The sequence below is a fragment of the Convolutriloba macropyga genome, chromosome 3 (assembly GCF_964194025.1).
Source record: "Convolutriloba macropyga chromosome 3, txConMacr16.3, whole genome shotgun sequence".
In the NCBI taxonomy this organism is placed as follows: domain Eukaryota; kingdom Metazoa; phylum Xenacoelomorpha; order Acoela; family Convolutidae; genus Convolutriloba; species Convolutriloba macropyga.
The window spans coordinates 63,218,162-63,240,337 of NC_134470.1; the positions used below are offsets into that span (position 1 = coordinate 63,218,162).

Here is a 22,176-nt window from a genome sequence, read left to right on the forward strand (position 1 = left end):
CATTCGTCGCTAGAGGAAAGATGACGAAAATTGTAATGAAATTCAGTAAAATGGAATAAAAACATTTTTGGCAAAAGTGTCAATCAATATCCAGTGTTCTCTCAGCGAACCTGCTCGGATAAAATTTTTTGAGGACAAAATTTTTTCAGCTTTTTAACGGTTTCAAAGCAAAAACTGAGTTCTTCAATGAAACGTACGCATTTGTAAACAAAACTAGCAAACAATTTTTAATTTTATGCATCCCGAGCAGATTCTTCTGCCAAACTTTTAAGCATACAAGATTATTATCACGCTTTTCGATGAAAAAGATAACGACGGCAAGTGAAATATCTTACAACTGTCTCTATCCTCATGTCATCTTTTTAATTTCGTTTATTCCTTAAGTTATGATGTTCCGACCCGAGCTCATCTACATTTTTGACATGATTGTCAACCTAATGATGAGATAATTAGAAATAGGTGTTCGAGTTTTAAAAAAATCGTAACAAAACCGAATTACTATATGAATTGCATAATACCATGCCTCATTACAGCGCTCACAAGATCTTCCATTAGAAAGACTCCAAGAAAAAAAACAAACAACAAAATAAGCAGAAACAAAAACTTTTCAGCGAATATGCTAAAAGAAGAGAAAAAGAAACACAAATATTGACCACTCACAAAACTGATATGAAAACGCATATCGTCCAACAAACAAAACCTCAGTTGCGACATGATATCAATGGAAAATGGTTTTTCAATTACAATGAATTGGATGAAACCTGTCAATGAGGAGAATAAATTAAAAGTTGACGAAAAGAACAAAAACTGAAAAGTATAAAAAGTCTTTGAAAATGAACAATATAAAAAACTTTAGTACTATTCGCTATAAATTGACTGCATTGAGTAACATATTTCCTTTAATCCTTACTTAGAAGCCTATGAGACAAGTCAGCATTTCACGAATACATGAATAATTTCAGAAAATTTCAGAAAAAATTGAGCGAGAAAAGTGTCAAACCCAAAAAAGAGAAATTTTTGGTTAAAAAATTTTGTTTTTCATATACTTTTTAATAGCAATGGCGTTGTTTTTTTCTTTACAACAAAAGTATGACTTCAAAAGTAAAAAGAAACATAATAAAACAACGAAATTTTTGAGAAAACCAGTTTTATCTACGCCATTAAATTCAATGGCTTTCAAAGGAAGTCAAACAGTACACTGAGTTATACCTCAATCAAAAATAAGGGATGTTTGTCAATCATAAGTAATCAACGGGACATCACAATAAGTCTTATGATTATGAAAACAACAAATACATGCAAAAACCAGATATTCATTAGAAAAGAAAGAAAGTTTCGAAGCCATTAAAACCATCAGCGTTTCCCTAAAACCTTTATCTGTGATCCATTGGACGTCTTCTTTAGGCCAAATGGAACTATTAATAATGGGATAATGCAATAAGATGTCAAAAGGAAACAAAATTACAAAAAAAAACGATTTTTTTAAAATTACAAAAACTCGTGGCATCGAAGTCACAAAACCAATAGTTAGTAGTTAAAACCGCCTACCAGATTATTTTGTATTTAATAAAGAGGAAAGGGTCATGTCATTACTGAGATTTACTTACATATCATGGAAATAGGTTTAATAAAAGTTAGCGTTCAAAAAAATTCGAAAACTTTTTTAAAAAGTTTTAGCAGCCACTCAATTCAATAGCTCTCAGCGGAAGTCATTACTCCCCGATAGGAACATAAAGGTGTTTGTCATTCTTAAGTCATCACAAAGACATCGCAATAAATCTTTTGATTATGAAAAAAAGAAAAAAAGGAGGAAAAACCCAAAAAAAAATCAAGAGAAAAGTGTAAGAAGGTGTCGAAGCCATTTGAATCATAAACTTTCTCTGCGAACTTAATCTATCATCAATTGACAATCTTCTCTAAATCACTGGGAACTATCAACATTAGAATACTGTGATAAAAATTGAAAGGTAAACAAAATTACAAATGAATATCCACAAAAATTTAAAATAAAACGTATGAAATCTCGTGGCATCGAAGTCATAAAACCAATAGCTAGAAGATAAAACCGCTAAACAGGTTCGTTTTAGATGCAGTAGCCAAGAAAAAGGTCCTGTTATTACTCAGATTGCCTTACAGTTAACGAAATAAGGTTTAAGTTTGGTTAATGTCCAAAAAAATTATAAAAAATTATTTTGGAGTCTTAACAGCCACTAAATTCAAGAGATTTCTATGCCTCGATCGGAAAAAAAGATGTTTCTCATCAAAATATTATCAAAAAAACATCATAATTAGTCTTATGATTTTGAAAACAACAATAAAGCAGTTAAAACCCAAAAAATTCAGTGAAAAAGTGTAAGAAAGTGTCAAAAACATTTGAATAATTAACCTTTCTCTGCAAACTTGATCTGTGATTGAAAGTTTTCTCTAAGCCACTGGAAAAATCAATATTAGAATGCGCTAATAAAAAAGAAAGGTATTCAAAATTACAAAAAAAAACATATTCAAAAACATTTTTAAAAAATTATGAAACTTCGTGGAATCGAAGTCAAAAAACCAATAGTTAGAAGATAAAACACATAAACAGATTTGTTTTAGATGCAGTAGCCAAGAAAAAGTTTCTGTTATTACTGAAATTGCCTTAAAGTTCACGAAAATAAGTATAAGTTTGGTTAATGTCCAAAAAAGTTTTTAAAAAATTATTTTTGAAGTCTTAACAGCCACTAAATTTAAGAGATTTTAGGGAAATCCAAAAAACACGCTACCCTATGCCTCAACGGGCAGGAAAAGATGTTTCTCATCAAATCATTATCAAAAATACATCATAATAACTATTATGATTTTGAAAACAACAAAAAAGCAGACAAAACCCAAAAAATTCAGTGAAAAAGTGTAAGAAAGTGTCAAAAACATTTGAATAATGAACCTTTCTCTGCGAACATGGCCTGTGATTGAAAGTTTTCCCGAAGCCACTGGAAAAATCAATATTAGAATACGCTAATAAAAAAGAAAGGTAATCAAAATTACAAAAAAAAAATATATTCAAAAGGATTTTAAAAAACTTATGAAAACTCGTGGCATCGAAATCAAAAAACCAATAGTTAGAAGATAAAACCACTAAACAGATTTGTTTTAGATGCAGTAGCCAAGAAAAAGTTCCTGTTATTACTCAGATTGCCTTACAGTTCAATTATTTTTGAAGTCTTAACAGCCACTAAATTCAAGAACTTTTAAGTAAATCCAAAAACACGCTAATTTATTCCTCGGTGAGAAGAGTAGGATGTTTGTCATCAATATGTTATAAATAAGACATCACAATAAGTCCTATGATTATGAAGACAACGACAAATACAGGCAAAAACCAACAAATAATCAGTCAAATTTTGAAGAAGAATGTGTCGATGCCATAATCTTTGCTCTGAAAACTTTATCTCTGATCCATTGGCCATCTTTTCTAAGCCAATGGGAACCATCAATTTTAGAATAATGCGAAAATTTTTTAAAAGGAATCAAAATTAAAAAAAAATCCGAATTTTTTTGAAATTATGAAAACTCGTGTTATCGAAGTTGTAAAACTAAATAGTTATCAGATAAAACCACCTACCATATTAACTTTCGTTGCATTAAAAGGGAATGTGGTCCTGTCAATAATGAGACTGACTTACTGTTCATGAAAAGAAGTTTAATATCGATTAAATATTCAAAAAAAAATTCGACAAATTGATTTTTAGTCTTAGCAGTCATTAGCTGTCCACTCAAAGCACTATATAGGTTTACCTAATGCGAAGTAGGAAGTCAATTGCTCCTTCAATTAGCAAGTCTATGCTATAGGACTCCCGACATTTGGCGAAATCTTATAAGAAATTCAAAATTTCATTAAAATTTTTGAAAACACAGATTTGAAGACAAAAAAACATTAGTGATTCCTTAAAAACGAATATTGTGCTCATTGGGTATCAGTTGACTGTAAATTAGGTTTGACGTTTACAGAACCTCGATATGAAAAGTGACTATTCTCAAAGTGATTAAAAAACAATAATAAATAAATAGGAATTTTTTCTAAAAAAACAGCTCTCAAATTGAATTCAACATTTTTTTTATAATAAACTTCCTCAAGATACCAGAACTAGCCTTTTTATCGGTATATTGGTAACACAAAATTGCTTCAATTTGTAAATTGAAATGTAATTTTGAAATAATTTTTTTATAGAAAGGCCTTAATTTGAAAAAAAATTTCGCTAAAAGTGAACAAAATCATACAAATATCTCGTTTTCACACAAAAATTAAAACCTAGATTTCAAAGATAACTCCTCGAAAAACAGGAAATTCAAAAAAAAAATTTAAGTTTGATTTCAAAGCTGGACGAGTTTTTTAATGATGCCAGTCACATTTTTCTACGATGTATATATCGATCGTCCAAAAATGACTGAACAAAAAAAAACCATTTGAGTATATAGTTCCTCCCCCCCCCCACAAATGAGGTCGGAACAATAATTAAACGTACAAATGTTTAACGAAGTATTTGGCAAAAAACACTACAACTCATACAAGTCAGCAATTTTGCCAGAAAATTTTGATAGGGCCCTATAGTGTTTACTATTAGTCTAAAAAACTGATAGAGAAACTCTTTTTATGGTCTCCTTTTTTGTTTGTTTGTACAAAATATTGAGAATCTCAAAAAGAACATGAATATCAAGAAGTATCTGTCTATCTTCAGTAGTTCGTTCTTTGGAGTTCACTAACATGCCAAGTTTTGAATAACCTATAGATCATAAAGTTCAAGTAAGCTATGAAAAAAACCGATTAAACTTCTAATGAAACTCACATGTCGCCTCTTTCAATGACACCCATCGGGGATAGAGATATCAAAGCGAGCACTGGCGTAGATCTTACATAAATTCAGGGGGGTGGGGGGGAGTGTACGTGGGGTGATGTGCGTTGGTTGCGGTACGTGGGGGGTACGTTTTTATAAGAGTGGGGATGCGTGTGGCGAGGAGGTACGTGGGGGGGGGGGGGGAGGAGGAGTGAGGTGCGTTGGGTGGGGCACATGGGGTTGCATGTTAGGGGGTTACGTGGGAAGGGGTAATTGGATGATGGAATGAGGTAGGCAGGCACAATTTTTTTGCGATTTCTTCAAAAAATCAGAAAAACGGTTGCTTGCAAGAGAAACTGGAAAGAGTTGAAATTAGAGAAAAAGTAAAGCAAAAACTGAACAAAAAATCAAATAGGATCAAAGCTAAATTCAACGCAAAATGATTTAAGATCAACGCTAAAATCAATGCAAAATTATGTAAGATCTACTTTCAGAAACGTTAAAATTATGTGAATTGTGAGGTTACACTCCGATTTGTAAGGAGTGCGATTCGTACGAACAGTAAGGTTCTGTGGCACGTCGAAGAGGCAACTAGTAAACAGGAGGCTAGCGGTTCGAGTCCCAAACCCAGAGTTCTACGCGTTGATTTTATGTAAAAACAACGTAAAATTCAACGCAAAATTTGTAAGATCACCGCTAGTTTGAACGCGAAATGTGTAAGATCTATGTTAAATTCAACTCAAAACATGTATGATCTACGCTAAATTCAACGCAAAATATGTAAGATCTACGCTAAATTCAACGCAAAATATGTAAGATCTACGCTAAATTCAACGCGAAATATGTAAGATTTAGGCTAAATTCAACGCATTCAACACAAAATTTTGTAGCAAAAATTGCGTCGAATTTGCCTGCTTGTCAACGCTAGATACCTTTAGTCTTACATAAATTTGGCAAAATTCCTCAGCCCGGGCTTTTAGTTTCAAATAACCTTCCGTAATCTGAAAATAAATTGATGCCTCTTCAGCTGTCATTACAGTATGTTTATTGGAAGTAATGTATAACTAACGTGATTTGGGTGAATCTAATTCTCCGTCGTAAATAGATGATCCATTATGCTCTGACAGAGGCATTACTTCAACTCTAAGAAACTGATCACTAATTCTAAATGTTTTTGATTCTGGTTATTAGGATTGATCCTGAATAAACTTATCAGAAAATTCTGCAATCTACAAAAGCTTAGCAATAAATGCAAGCATTATCAGAAAATCGTACGATTTCAACAAGGTCGGGTCATCAATAAACACGAGATCCTTCAATGTAGCAGCGCTTGTTTTTAAGAAATCACGCTCTGCTCTATTATGATCTCATTTTATCTTGACTAAAATACAATGTCGGTTCTTCAAAATTAATTGCAAGTGCAGCACTTTTGTTTGTGATCTGGTTTCAGATTGTCTCCAATTGACTTGATTCAATCTCAAATACAAACACTTCATGCACTCTCAAACAAAAGACAATTCGATTCGATATATTCGATCTAGAGCTTCAAATTATCTCAAAATTAAGACCCAAACAATAGCCTCTCAAAAGAATTGAGCACACATTTAGGTCACAAAAGTTTACTTTTTTAAGCATAGTTGACTGGGACCGAGTATTTAGAATGAGTTCACAATAAGTTCTCCTTTTCTGGCATAATATTTAAGGCTAAACAGCTTGGTGTACAATGCCGTCAATGTTTATTACGGGCATTATTCCCATCTTCTAAAATGAAAAACGCTTTTTTAGAGATAAGTTATCACTTATTGAGGGCATTGGGGACCAGCATAAAAGATATTGTATCCTAAATACATAGGTCTTCTTTTTTCTCAATTTCAGCTTTGAGGCGTTTTAAGCTGTAAAAAGTTAAACAATTATTGTTCCGACCCCGCTTTTGAGGGGGGGGGGGGGGGGGACTATATACTCATATGAGTTTTTTATTCGTCAATATTGGCCGATCCATATATTCATCGTAGTTAAATGTGAGTTTTGAGATAAATGTTTTGTGTGAACACGGGCGGGATATTTGGTATGATTTTGTTCACTTTTAGCGTAAATTTTGTTCAAATTAAGATTTTTTCTATAAAAAATGTAAATTCAACATTACATTTAACGCAACAAAACGAATCAATTTGGTGTTCCTAATAGACGAAAGGCGACAAAAAAGCTATAGGTCTCATAGGGTAGTTTTCCATCAAAAAAATTCGAATTCTATTTGACAGCTGCTTTTTTTTAGAAAACTTTAATTTATCTTTTCTTGTTTTCTTAAGTCACTTATAGACTAGACACTTTTCATATCAAGGATTCTGGTATTGACAAACCTCATTTACAGTTAAATGAGGCTCAATAAACAAAAAATTCGCTCTCAATAAATCGCTAATATTTCTTGGCTTCGGCTGATTTTTCGTACTTTTTTAATGAAATTTTGATTTTCATTTTAAGAATTCACTAAATTATGTCGTCCTATGGCGAGACTTGTTGACTTGAAGTGCAACAGGCTTCCTAAAGAGATTAAAGTTAAACTACCTAGTGCTTTGAGTGGACAGATAATGGCTGTCAAGACTTTAAAGATAATTTTATTGAAAAAGTTAGTTTTGAACATTACCGACCCTAAACATTTTTTTTGTGAACTGTACTGCCCCCTTCCTTTTACTGCAACCAACAATAATCTGGATAGCGGTTTCATCTTCTAACTATTGGTTTTGTGACTTCGATACCACGAGTTCTCATATTTGTTGGATAGTTTTTCAAAAGTTCGGTTCCTTTTGAAATCTTATCACATTCTCCTAATATTGACAGCTCCCATTTGTTCAGAATTGACGTTCAATGGATCATAGGTAAAGATTTCAGAGAAAAACATATGCTTTGACTGGCATCGATACTTTGTTCTCGCACTTTTCTACTGAATTTTTGTTTTTTGCCTGTATTTGTTGATGTTTTCAGTCATGAGACTCATTCTGATGTCTTTTTGATGAATTATGAATGACAAAAATCCTTGTCTTCCAATCGAGTCATAATTTACGTGAGAAACTACTGATTTTAATGGCGTTGATACTACGCAATTGAATCTCATAAGCTCATAAGCTTCTCATAAGGTCTGATAAGCTTCTAATTGATGATCGAATGACTGATGTTACACAATGCAGTCAGTTTATAGCAAAAAGTCTTAAAGTTTATGATAATCATCCTCAAAAATTTCTAATTTTTTTTTTGCTTTTTTTCGGTGATTTGTTCTTTCCATCAACTTGTAGCTTATTCTCATAATTGAGAGGTCCCATCCAATTCTTTGTAATTCAAAAATTAACGTGACTATTGATATTATGTAGTAGCTGATGTTTTGTTTGTTGGACAACATGCGTTTTAAAAAATTTGTGAGTGCTTAATATTTGGATATTTTTATCCTCTCTTAGCACATTCGCGTGAGAACAGATCCCAATGACTTTCAAATGAAGCCCCAGTGAACTTGTTTAATCTTTTAATCTTTCCGAATAAATTTAGCTGCATTAGAACAGAAATTATTTGAAATAAAAAGCAATGAACAGCACATAGCCGGCGGATTGCCATAAAATAGCCGCCATTGACTCACTAGACGGAAATCGGGCTTGAAACAGAAAAAAAAGAAGAGATAAAAATTGGCATTTTTTTTACTAAATTTCTACAATTGTTCCATTTCGGGGTGCAGGTGCAGTTAGATTTAAACATATATTTTCTTCAGCTCCTAATCTGAAGGGTATTAAGCTTAATACTAATATCAGCTAGCAATCGCTATAAAGAACTTTGATAACCTAATGCATAGTGATCTAATGACCGGGCTTTGTCGGTTTACACTGTTTCTTTTCATTTATCTCTTTTGACATTTACCGTATTCACTGCGTTACTACATTGCGTAATTCAAGGCGTGAAAGAATTTAGAATCCATTCAGATGAAACAGTGAGGCAAGTCAGAAGTCAAAATCATGACCTATGTAATACGAAAAACGTGATCAAAAGGTAAAGCGACAATTCAAAGAATTTTCATTGAATTCACAAAAAACTAGACCTAGAATCAACGATGAGTAAATTGAGAAAACCATTTATGAAAAATCAGATCAAAAAGTTCGAAAAAAAGAAAATGTCAAAATGCCGCATGTGAACAGAAAACTACTATCGAGAAAAGAAAACTTGGTTCAAACAAAAAACTAGGCCTAGAATTGACTATGAACGGTTTGGAAAAACCTATTAGAAATAAATCCGATTCAAAAAATTGAAAAAACAGTAAACATGAAAGTAAAATTGCCGCATGTGAACAAAAAACCACAGGGGAAAAAGCGAAACTTTGTTCAAACACCGTTTTCTCACTCTACTTTAAAATCACTACTCCAGTTTGACTTCAAAAATGAAAATGTGTGAACAGCTCTTGAAGACAGCGCCCCAATACAATTCAAATTCTTTGAATTCTAAAAAGAGAGCGCCTAAGTAATAGCCGTTTGAGAGGCTGACGGCGGCTATTAATGAAAGATAATGAATTTAAGGGCTTCAATATTTTGCTTTCGCAATTTGTTAGCCTTTTTTGAGTTTTTCTGCATCATTGTTCCTTATCAATGGCTCAGTCTAACGAACGACATGTCCTATCGGTTTCGTAATGACTTTTTATTAACCCTATCAAGAATTATTTCTTGAAAACCTAGTGGTTTTTAGGACGTTTAAAATTATTTGTTTTAAAAAATGTCGATTGATTTTTCAATTTCAACTCACTATTTTTTTTCTTTTTATCGAGTTGTTACCTAATCTCCTTAAAAAAGGTTCCATCATATGTTGTGTAATTTAAAAAAAAGTAACTTTGTGTAGTTGAGTTTTTATCTGATTGCATTTTGAAGTTATTACTAGGTGCTTTAAAATTTGTTATTTCAGGAATGATTTAGCCGCGTAGAAAATTTAACCACGGAGGAAAATCATACATTAATGAGTCCTTTAAGTCAATTGCCTTCAAAAAGTTTCTCAGAACACATTGCGTCTCTTTGAGGAAAGAACGGACGCCTAGGGCTTGAAAAAGGTCCGTAACCTTCCGGGCCCATGGGTAACTACCTCGATCTCAATTAGCAGAAGTTACCAAAGCGGACAGTCTGATTCACATCAGCGCAGATAAGAGCCTGAGATGCGAGGTGTTGAGGCAGAACATTGAATAGCGCAATTGAAAAAATTTGGCAGCCTTGTTGTCGTTGAGAACCTGTTAAAAATGGCTCCGGCAGTTATGTCTTTTTGACCTCTCACTGGAAATGTCTCCAATAAGCGAATGACGGTACACTGATTCGAAAGTCGACAATTGACGCAAATAAAATTGCAACTAAAAGATGAAGTTATCTGTTCAGTAGTGAGTTGGCTAGACTCAAATAAAGTCTGCTTGAACGCAAATTGCATCACTTGAGAACTGTTTGTAGGCAACTAAATCATGATTAGTAAGGTGGTTGTGTGAGGTAACTTGAGACGAATGCTACACTGTATGAAAGGCGGTTGGTAGTGGAAGAGGAAATTGAGTACTCGCTGTGCACAAATAATTTCTGAAGGAAAAACCACCCGGTAGGAAATACTGTAAGCTCCATAAAATAGATGTGATAGTCACAAAATATGAGCATATCTATAATGTTGTAGCCTTGATCGCAGAGCTATAAATGATTAATAGTGGCTAGACTACATGTCTGGTCCAGCCAGCACTTGTTCTGCTTGTCCCGAAAGACGGTTAAGAGGAACGCTTGAGGCTCTCGGGGCACAAACCCTCAAACAGCTGGACCTCCACATAGATGGTCTTCAACTGATGCTCTGGTTTACGTGGTTTGAATTCATTCCTCTAAAGTCAGTAGACTTCTAAACCTGAAACTTCTTTCAAAAATGGGTGCACGTTGAAAAGTAGAGTAGATTTCAAGAGTACAAAAAAGGACTATGTTATTAGGAGTTTCCCAAATTTACTAGCAAATTATAACTCAATTCCATTTGTGAAATCAAGAAATAATGGAAAGGAAGAGCTACTTGAGCATGAGCTGCCATTCAAAGCCAATTCCAATTCAAAAAATCTTGCAATAAAATAAAAATGAAATTAAGCACTCAAAAACAGAAAACATAGCCGGCAGATTGCCGGAAAATAGCCGCGATAGACGCTTGTGGACTACTATGAATTGAAACAATTAAAGAAATAAGATTGACAGATCAACCACCAGCTTTTTAATAGACGACTAGAATTTTTGGGTTAGATTCGCATTTTTATGAGACACATTTGCTCTAAAAGGAAAAAGCCCTAATGGAGCTTTTTCAAATTAATATTCGATATTAAAACTCAAGACTCCATTACTCAGGAATTAGGGCATATAAGTTTGACACTACTTAGATGCACACTATTAACCTTTAATTAGTAAATGTGCATAAAACTCAAAGTTCCATAAGAGATTTCAGAAGTCATTTTTGGAGTGAGGTAAGTCACGCAATTGACCTAAAAGCAGAAATTACGTCACGAACACAAATTTTAACTGCAAATCAGAAGTCATTGAAAAAGTCAATACCAAGAAGTCAGGATAAGACGAAACAAAAATCTGTTAGATGATTAAAAAATTAAGAGCGCAATAATAGCCGCCTGAAATTGCTGACGCGGCTATTAAAAAGTCACTTGATCAAAGCACTTCAGTATCTACATATTCTTTTCTTCTTGTATACCTGGTTTTCAAAAAAAAACAGTAAGACAGAAAATCACATTTTTCTTAATAAAAAATTATAGTTTTAAAACACAAGGCCATACTTAGCCCGCAGTTCTTTTTCATTCCTGTTATTGAAAACCACGAAAAATTAAAATCAATTCCGATAAAAGTTTCGCTCAGCCATAAAAAAATGCTATTTTCTAACGAACTATAACCCAGGAATATTATTTGCACAATGACAGATAACTTAGTATCAATCCATTGCAGATAAACGACTTATATTGAACCAACTGCTCTCAAGTGTCGGTCGTGTGGTGTTGATAGCAGCCAGCTTAGGGAGCTAGGTTGAAAGATAAATTTACACAAAAGGGAAAGCCTCTAATTTAAAACGGCCCTACGAAAGTGACCCAGAAATTGGTTGTTTAAATAATGAACTAAGGTCTTCGTTGTAAAGTTAATGGAGCTTGGGGTACAGGGACGCGGCAATAGCTTTAAAAAAGGTGCTACATCATCGAGCGCAATCATCCACACAGTCGGTCTCAGGCGAAAACAACCATAAGCGAGAATTAAATTGAATAAGAACAAAATTACATCAGTTGTATTGTGACTCTACAAAAAATAAAATAGAGTGTTCAACAGATAGTTAATCCCGACAATATTTATGATACAATTGTTCAAAGATTGGAATTCATTCTGCCAGGTGTTCAACAAAAACAGCATACATCACATTCAACTTCTTAAGACTTCCAACAAACTTGTAAAGTCATTGGAGGTCCCATTCAATTTCTTTGCAGTATATCGAACTATGTGGAGAATTGAAATTCCATTTGTACACACATCTCAGACAAGACATTTTGTAAGACATACAAGTTTGCCAAATGAATGACTGCGAAAAGCGGTGATATTTTTGTAACTTAAACAGAAGTTGACTGATCATTGTTATTATGATTATTATTATTATTAATGGCAGTTGAGGTAGCGATGGTTGTTGCAGCAGTTGTATTATGTCCACTGCTCGGATTATCATTATTGTTAGTTCTGCTGAATTTGCAGAGCAACTTTCGAATGAGACTCCAGACTCCTCTGAAGCAGTCGTCCCATGGACTGAGAGAGTGGAGAGGTCTAGGCAGCCACTCCCAGTTCTTCATAAAGTCAGGCAGGTAGTGGAAATACCTGCGAACACAGATCGAATAAGGGGAAAAAGACGCAAATCAATTGTACTGTGAACGGATCTTTAAAAGATACAGCGAGCCATAAATTCAAACTTACTATAAAAAACCGAGCACCTAAATAATCGCCATATGAGTAGCTGACGGCGGCTAATAATTAATAAGCTTATATTTGATTGAAAATATGCCATTTCTCTTTTTGTTCCGACCCCACTTGTGGGAGGAGGAACTATATACTCAAATGGGTTTTTTTTGTTCCGTGAATTTTGGCCGACCGAAATATTCATCGTAGAGAAATGTGCGTGGTATCATTAAAAAGCTCGTCCAGCGTAGAATTCGAAATTGAAAAGATTTTTTTGAATTTCGTTTTTTTCGAGGAGTTATCGAGGTTTAAAGTTTCATGTGTACACTGGATATTTGGTTCACTTTTGTTCACTTTTACCGTAATTTTCGTTCGAATTAACGTTTTTTCTACGAAAAATTTAATTCAAAACTAGATTTCACGCCAAAAAGTAACTCAATTTTAGGTTTTTAATAGACGAAAGGAGATAATAAAGACTAGTTCTAGTCTTAGAGGGAAGTTTAATATATATAAAAAATTCGAATTAGGTTTGGGAGCTTTTTTTAGAAAATTTTGCAATTTTTTTGTTTTTTCAAGTCACCTAGAGACTACTAGACACTTTTAATATCGAAGTTCTGTTAATGCCAAACCTCTTTTACGATCAAATGAAGCCCAATGAACAAAAAATTTGTTTGGAAGGGATCGCTCATGTTTTTTTTTTGGACTCGTATCTCAAATTTCGTAATTTCAAATGAAATTTTGCTTTATTTTTTGAGGTTTTACTAAAGTTTTATAATCCTATGGCATAAACTTGTTAACTAAAGGTGCAATAGATTTGCTAATGAGCATTAAGTGAACCTATCTATTGCTGTGAGTGGACAGCTAATGGCTGTTAAGACTTTGAAAATAAATTTTCGAAAGTTTTTTAAAATTAGTAAATCATAAACTTATTTTTGTGAACCGTAAGTTCGTCTCAGTAAAAACAGGATTGAACTCCTTCATACCACTGCATCATAAGTTAACCTCATTGGCGGCTTTATCAAATAACTATTGGTTATACGTCTTCAATGCCACAAGATTTCAAATTTTTTAAAAATTTTTTTGGACATTTCGTTTTATTGGTTCATTTTGAAATCTTATCACGTCATCCTAATATTGATGGCTACATCTTCCTTTAGTGAAGACTTCCAAAAGATCATAGATAAAACTTTCTGAGAAAAAATATGCTTTAAATGGCTTCAACACTTTCTTCTTCCATTTTTCTAAAGAAAATGTTGGTTTTTGCCTGTATTTGTTGTTTTTTTTTCATAGTCATAAGACATATTGTGATGTCTTATTGATTACCTAGGCATCATAAACATCCTTGTATTCACATCGTGGCATAGCTGAGCGTATTCATTGAATTCCTATGAAAGCTTTTGAGTTTAATGGCTGTTAAGACTTTTAAAATATTTTTTTATTTTTTTTTAACATAAATCAATCTTAAGCTTATTTTCGTAGATTGTAAGTCAGTCTCGGTAATGACAGAACCACTTTTTTCTACATCAGCAACAATTATCTAGTTAGCGGTTTTGTCTTCTAACTATTGGTTTTTTTCACTTCAGTGCACGAGTTTTCATAATTTTAATAATTTTTGGATTTTTTTAGTAATTTTGGTTCCTTTTGAAATCGTACTACATTATCCTATTAATGATAGCTCCCATTGGCTTAGTGAAGACGTTCAATGGATCGTTGAAAAAGTTTTCAGAGAAAAAAGCTTATGGTTTAAATAGCTTCGACACTTTCTCAATTTTCTACCGAACTTTTGGATTTTGCCTGTTTTTGTTGTTGTTTTCATAGTCAATGACTTGTTGTAATGTCTTATTGATAAATTTTGAATGACAAACATCCTAGTCGTCACATCATCTAGGCATAATTTAGCGTATTAAATGCCTTCCGTTGAAAGCTGTAGAATTTTTTGACTTTGATACTATGGGTTTTCTCAAAAATTTCGTGGTTTTGATGTATTTTTCTTTGCCATACGACTTATTGTGATGAGTTATTGATGTCACATGAATGAAACCTATGATTGCTATTTCATCGAGGCAGAATTTAGTGTGTTTAATTAACTTAAAATGTAGCATTTTTTTAAATTCAAACATCTATTTTTGTTATCTCTTCATTTGGTTGACAATTAAGTCAAAAATGTAGATGAGCTCGGGTCGGAACATCATGTGCGAACGCACATCAACGAGCCGCCTTGTTTGTCTTAGACTGACATTGCTATTTCAACTAGCCATTTTGAGGGATACAACTCAATTAGAAAAATAAAGGTACTGTGAGGGTAATGTACGGTGGGGCTCGGAAGTTAAAGAGGGGGGGTCCAAAGATTAAGATTTGCTCTTATCATGAATTTTTGTCTCCTTGAGGCAGTATCGCGCATTAAAGTTTCGTGGACTCGTATACTTTGACAATGGTAACGCTTATGAGAACTAAACCGTGCCGTAATGTTCTTCGGTCCTAGAGAAATCACGCAAGAACAACAGGCTCAAAAATAATTGCTGTAGACTCCATTCGAGTACAGTCTTTAACTGCTACAAACTACGCTTCAGAGTAATCAATAATTTATTTCTTGGCGTCTGTTTGACGAATTCAAACGTATTCACGATCATAAACTAATCTTCAAACGGTTAACGGACGCCATAAAATTAATTATTTACTGAATACCGTCAGTCATACAACAATTCGAGAAATCAAATTTCCATCATTTTTGGTAGTCACATATCGAGAAGAACTAGCCTGGGCGATTTTTGAACGCAATTGATCAACAGAATACAAAGTACACATCCGATTATGGTCGAAAGTGTGGCGATGGTGACCTTTGGCCCGGCTAAGGAGAGCAAGAAGACAAAGAGAGGAGCCAGGATGAACATGCAGATCAAGTAGAATAGGGCAAACCACCTGAAATACAGCACATGCACACTAATAGGTACAGATCTGATCGTGCCTTTTCATTCTAGTAGCTTGCCTTGCCAATATATATCAGCCATGAACCACAACCATTACTGACTAAAAACGTTCCTCCGTACACAACAAATAAAACCCAACCATTGAAAATGATAAGGCTCTGTCTTGATTAAAATGGTGCACACATATCAAAACAGATGTGCTTTTTAATAAAAAAAACTTGTTTCAACCTTTTTAGATAAAAACTAATCTAGTCAAGATTGGAAGATGGATGTAGACTGAGATGCAAACCTGAAGTCCGCAGTTGTATCACCCAACACTTTTGCCAGTCGGATGGGGACCTAAACAGTTCATCTCGAAAAGCTACCTTTCATAACTTTCAACATATCAATTCTAACTAGCACTTTTCACATATTTCTCAGCCAATAAATTTTTAGGAAACCTCTGGTTGTCAGTGCAAAAACCTGAATAGCAGCATAAGTTTTCTATCAACAATCAGTGTTCTCAAAAGAGATATAAATGATCACCATATTGAATACAAAATCCAAAGTCAGGAGCTGATGATGTGGGCACATCAATAAATGATCCAATTCTCACCCTTCTAAGGATAGGCACGGGATACCAAATGAGAATTCCGGTGACATTGAAGAGAAGATGACAAAATGCTATCTGAAGAGCGACGTCTCTGGTCTCTGCGTCTGCGGCCATCGCGGCCAATAAGCCAGTAACTGTGGTTCCGATATTAGATCCAAGCGTTAGTGGGAACACCCTCTCCACTTTTATCACATCCAAACCCACCAATGGAGTGAGGGTTGAAGTGAAGACAGAACTGCTCTGAACCAGGATTGTCATAATCGTTCCCACGAAAATGGCAAAGAAACCTAAAATTGGATTTTATTATTCATAAAACGGAACTTCGAGATTGGAAAAGAGCACCATGGCATATATCATTAATCCTCTGATCATGATTATGAATAATCCTGACATGAAAATGATGAATCACGTCATTCATTTGGGCTGCATAATTCGCTGAAAACTAAAATAGAGCCGGCAGATTACTGTACAATAGATGCGAAATAGACAGTTGAGGACTGCCAGTTTAAAGAAAATCACCAAGACGAAAGACAAAAAATCTGCAAATATCAAATTATGGTCATTATCAAATTTCAAACACTAATGTTTTTCAAATAATCTAACCTTAAAATAAGGCTTGTGTGACCTCTATTCAATTTCAGCTAGCGTTTACATTCTGAATTTAGACTCAAACAATGAGTGCAGAAGTCATTTTATTGAGACAACACGATTGGCCTAAAATCCTGTACAAAATGCAGTGGCAAAGAACGTTACGTACACAAATTCAGACGCAAAGTGGTAGAATTCGCTGAAAAAAGTCGCATTTTGACATCTTGTGTGATCAAATAGTCGTTAAAAAATTGTGAAGACAACGGACTAAAAAGAAGGACAAATCCTGAATTTCAATCCAAAGAAGAACAAGGCACCTCGTTAATGTGCGTTCGCATATGATGTTCCGACCCGAGCTCATCTACATTTTTGACTTAATTTTCAACCAAATGAAGAGATAACAAAAATAGATGTTTGAATTTTAAAAAAAATGTTACGAAACCTAACAACTTATTGATTTACATATTTCCATGCCTCATTGCAGCGCTCACGAGATCTGCCATTGAAAAGACTACGAGAAAAAACAACAAACAACAATATAAGCAAGAACAAAAATTTCACGACAGAAACCCAATATCTAAATTTAAAAGCACCTAATAACAACGTCAAAATGCAATCAGATAAAACCTTAACTACACAATTTTAGTTTTTCTTAATTATGCAGCCGATGGATGTTTTCCTTAATGAGACTAGGTAACAATTCGACAAAGAGAAGAAAAAATTAGGTTAAAATCAACTAACAATTTTTAAACCAAAAAATTTCAAAATTCTAAAAAATCTTTAGCTTATAACAAAAAAATTCTTGATAAATTTACTGAAAAGTCATTGTGAAACCAGTGGAACCTGTATTTGGTTAGACTATGCCATACGAACGGACTACAGCAGCAGAAAAACTCAAAAAATTAAACAATTTGCGAAAACACAAATTATTGAAGGCATTAAAATCATTATGTATTATCTGAAAACTTTGTATTCTTCCTTTTATTTCCATTCAAATTAATACAATTAAAATTATACTGAACGATTAAATAAATGCAATTAGACCACATTTGAAAATCATTGGGATCTGTCATTACGCGATTGTGCTAAAAGAAGAGAAAGAAACACAAGTACATCACTAAAACTTTTTTAAACACATATTGTCCATAAACAAAACAACAGTTACGAAATGATATTACTAGACATTTAAATTTCTCACACACAAGAAATTGAATGGGACTTCTCAATGATGAGAATAAGTTACACGTTGACGAAAAGGACAAAAAAACTGAAAGGTTTAAAAAATCATTGAAAATGTATAACATAAATTTTCAGACTATTCGCTATAAAATGACTGCCTCGGGTAACCTCAACCCTTGAAAACTCAATTACTAGCTTCTGAGACTGGTCAGCATTTTATACGTCGACGCCATTAAAATATAACCTTTTGGTAAAAACTTTTCTATTAATTAATTTTTAACAGCATGAGATTCTTTTTATCAATACGACTTCAAAATATCAACAAATACATTAAAACCACGAATTTTCTGAGAAAACCCTTAGTATCAACGCCATTAAATTCAATTGCATTCAACGGAAGGCAATAAAAGCGCTCGGTTGAAGCATAAAAGTTATAACTCAATGAGACAACAAGGATGTTTCTCATTGACAAGTCATCGATACGAAAAGACATTACAATAGGTCATTGACTATGAAAACAACAACCTATACAGGCAAAAACCAAAAATTCAGTAGAAAAGTGCGAGAAGAAAGTTCCGAAACAATTTAAACCATAAGCTTTTCTTCGAAAACTTTATTTTGATCCTTTTAAGGTTTTTTCTAAGCCAATTGGAACTAACAATATTAATTTAAAGTGATGAGATTTCAGAAGAACTAAAAACATTCAAATATTTTCCAAATATCCAAAAAATTTGTGAGAACTCTTGCATCCGACTCATCAAACCAACAGTTTGAAGATAAAGCCGCAAACTGGATTATTTTGTTGAAGTAGAAAAGAAAGAGTTCAGGTAAATACTGAGACGTTCGAGAAGTTCACGACGATAAGTTTACGATTGCTCAATGTTCAACAATTTTTTTCGAAAAATCAGTTTTGAAGTTTCAACAGCCAGTAAACTCAATAGCTGTTAACAGAAGTCAAAAAATACGCTCAGTTATGAAATGATAGAAGGACAAGGGTGTTTGTCATGCATGGGTTATCAATAAGATATCACAATAAGTCTTATGACCATGGAAACAAAAACAAACACAGAAACCAAAAATTCATTAGAAAAATACGAGAAGAAAGTGTCGAAGCCATTTAAAACATAACCTTTATCTGAAAATTTTATATAAGCTTCATTGAACGTCTTCTCAAAACCAATGGTAGCTATCAATATTAGGATAATGCGATAAGATTTCAACAGGCACCAAAAATACAAAAATAACCAAAAATTTGAAAAATTTTGAATTCTTGTGGCATCGAAGTCGTAGAACCAAGAGTTAGAAAAATACGGAAACTAAAATATTTTAGGTTGCAGTAGAAAAAAATAAGGGGCTCTGGTCATTACTGAGAATCTCTTACAGTTCACGAAAATAAGTTTAAAATTGGTTAATGTTTAAAAGAAATTTCGAAAATTTGTGTTTAAAGTCTTAAGAGATTAAGTTCATTAACTTTCAACAGAAACCAATAAATATGCTGTCATGACACCATAGAAGAACAAAGATGTTTGTCATGCATGGGTTATCAATGAGATATCACATTAAGTCTTATGACTAAGAAAACAACAACAAATACAGGCAAAAACCAAGATCTATGATCCATTGAACGTCTTCCCTAAACCAATGGGAGCTATCGATATTAGGATAGTGTGCTAAGATTTCAACAGGAATCAAAAATACGAAAAAATCCAAAAATTTTAAAATTGTTTTTGAAATCTTGTGGCATCGAAATAAAACCAATAATTAGAAGATAAAACCGCCAAACAGAGTAATTGTAGTTGCAGTAGAAAGAAAGGGGGTCCTGTCAGTACTGAGACTGACTTAGAGTTTACAAAAAATATGTTTATGAACGCTTAATGTTCAAAAACATTTTATAGTCAAAAACATTTTATAGAAAAATTAAATAGAAAGTCTTAACAGCCATTAGCTGTCCAATCAAAGCAATAAATAGCTTCACTAATGCTCATCACGAAAGCTATTGCACTTTTATTCAACGACTCTAGGCCATAGGGCTCCAAAAATTTAGTAAATCCTCGAAAAGAAAATCAAAATTTCATTAAAAACTACAAAAACTCAGAGTCGAAGCCAAAAAAAACATGTGCGATTCCTCCGAAACGAGTTTTTTTGTTCATTAGGCTTCATTTAACTGTATATGAGGTTTATCATTAACCAATCATTGATATGAAAAGTGACCAGTCTCTAGGTGACCTAAAAATATGAAGTTTTCTAAAAAAAAAACAGCTCTCAAATAGAATTTGAATTTTTTTATAGAGAACTTCTCTATGATACCAGAACTAGTCTTTTTTATCACCTTTCAATTATTCGGTGTATAAAATTGATTCATTTTGGGGTGTGACTAATTTTGAATTAAAATTTTAATAGAAAAGATCATAATTTGAAGAACAATTACACTAAAATTGAACGAAATCATGCCAAATATCACGTGTTCACACAAAACTTCAATCCTCAATAACTGCTCGAAAAAAAAACGAAAATCAGAAAATCTTTTTAATTTCAAATTCTACGCTGGACGAGCTTTTTAGTGATACCACTCACATTTCCCTATGAATATATCGATCGGCCAAAATTGACTGAACAAAAAAACCCGTTGGGTATATAGTTGCTCCCCCCACAAGTGGGGTCGGAACAAAAGACCAAAAGAATGATTGTCAGCAGAGCATAAACAACCCACAAAAACACCGAAAACATCACAGCACGCAAAAAAAATTTAGAAAAGGATTTTCCATTTCTATGACGTGGAAGTTATTAAAACACATAAATTTATGTTGAAATCTTTTAGTACATAATACTATTCAACGTTAGAAGGGGGAGGGGGCTGATGAGTGGCATAGTTGGTGGTCGGGGGGGGGCAACGGTGGGAGGGGGGTCTGTGCGGCCAGAACGATGTGCAGACGTGGAGATTGGGGGGGGGGGTGAGGTGAGGAGGGTTGTGGGGGGGGGGGGGGGGATTCAACCTCTCAGAACCGCCCTTCACACCATAAGAATAAGTTTCTGTGAATCCAAAACAGTTTCTGTGAATCGCATACTTGGAGATTTGAGAGCTGAAAGGCTGTAAGAGAACTAAATGACCGATGGGCCCTACCTGATAATCCCGTTTTTGAGGACGAAAAGTCAAAATGCTCAGACGAAAAATCAGTAAAGCGAAAACTCGCATTAAAATAGACCAACAGGACTAAAATAATTGCTACAAACTTCGTTTGAGAGCACTAAAATCGTTTTTAAGCATAAAATCGTTTTTTGGTTTAAATTTTCTCAGAATCGAAGGCCGATTAAATCCGTTATTATTGAGATTCAGTGAAAAGACAGCGAAAAACTACAAATAAGGGCGAAACAAAAAACAACTTAATGGTAAACGTTTTCCAAGTCGTAAACACAATGAATAATCGACTGACTATGTTACAAAAGTTCACTTTTGACTGACTAAAAATTCAATACGATCTGTTACTACCAACACAATTCCGAGACAAAAAGAACAAATTACGGCAAAATATGAAAAAATCACTTTAATATATTTACAAAATTGTCAAAATAACACGCACCATTAGCTATCAACTGAAAACATAAAACAGTATTGCCTAGACTACCTGATAAGACCATCAAATAACAACAAAGGTCAAAATTTGAAAATTCCTAGTATTTTATGAAAAAACGGTGTCAGAGTAAAACTCTTTATCAATCAACTGTAAAAATTAAATAAGTTCAGCCATGTCCCATTAGAAACCCAATAGGACCAATCATAGAAAACAATCAACCGACCATTGAAGGATTGAAAAATGCATGCATGCAAGCATGTAGAGATCACGTATATTGCCTTAAATAGCATTCGTAAAAAATCAAAAGCAAAAGCAGTGAAAATGAGTTAAAAATGCAGAAAAAAATTTTCTCAAATACCGAAAATTCGAACAATTTCAAATGTTAATAATGCAAACCACTTAAAGAGCCGATTTACAAAGTTTACGACTGAAACCTACCTAGAGTTTCCTTCCCTTTACTACTCCAGTAGTATTAAATCACTTCTTCAGTTTCACTTCCTATTGACAAGAAAAAAAGAAAAAAGCGTGAACAGATCTTAACAAGGTGGCTTGGTAATG

At 33.6% G+C, this 22,176-nt stretch overlaps 1 protein-coding gene across 1 annotated transcript in view; it reads right to left on the minus strand.

Annotated features, from left to right (window-relative positions):
• LOC142336697 (uncharacterized) overlaps positions 1 to 22,176 on the minus strand; it is a 66,539-nt gene that overhangs the window by 29,816 nt on the left and 14,547 nt on the right. The window contains exons 9-13 of the mRNA XM_075385610.1: positions 16,283 to 16,566; positions 15,977 to 16,026; positions 15,518 to 15,679; positions 12,440 to 12,682; positions 5,881 to 5,954 (exon numbers count right to left, since the gene is read on the minus strand). Of these exons, the coding sequence (XP_075241725.1) occupies positions 5,881 to 5,954; positions 12,440 to 12,682; positions 15,518 to 15,679; positions 15,977 to 16,026; positions 16,283 to 16,566 (813 nt within the window). The remainder of the gene's footprint in view (positions 1 to 5,880; positions 5,955 to 12,439; positions 12,683 to 15,517; positions 15,680 to 15,976; positions 16,027 to 16,282; positions 16,567 to 22,176) is intronic.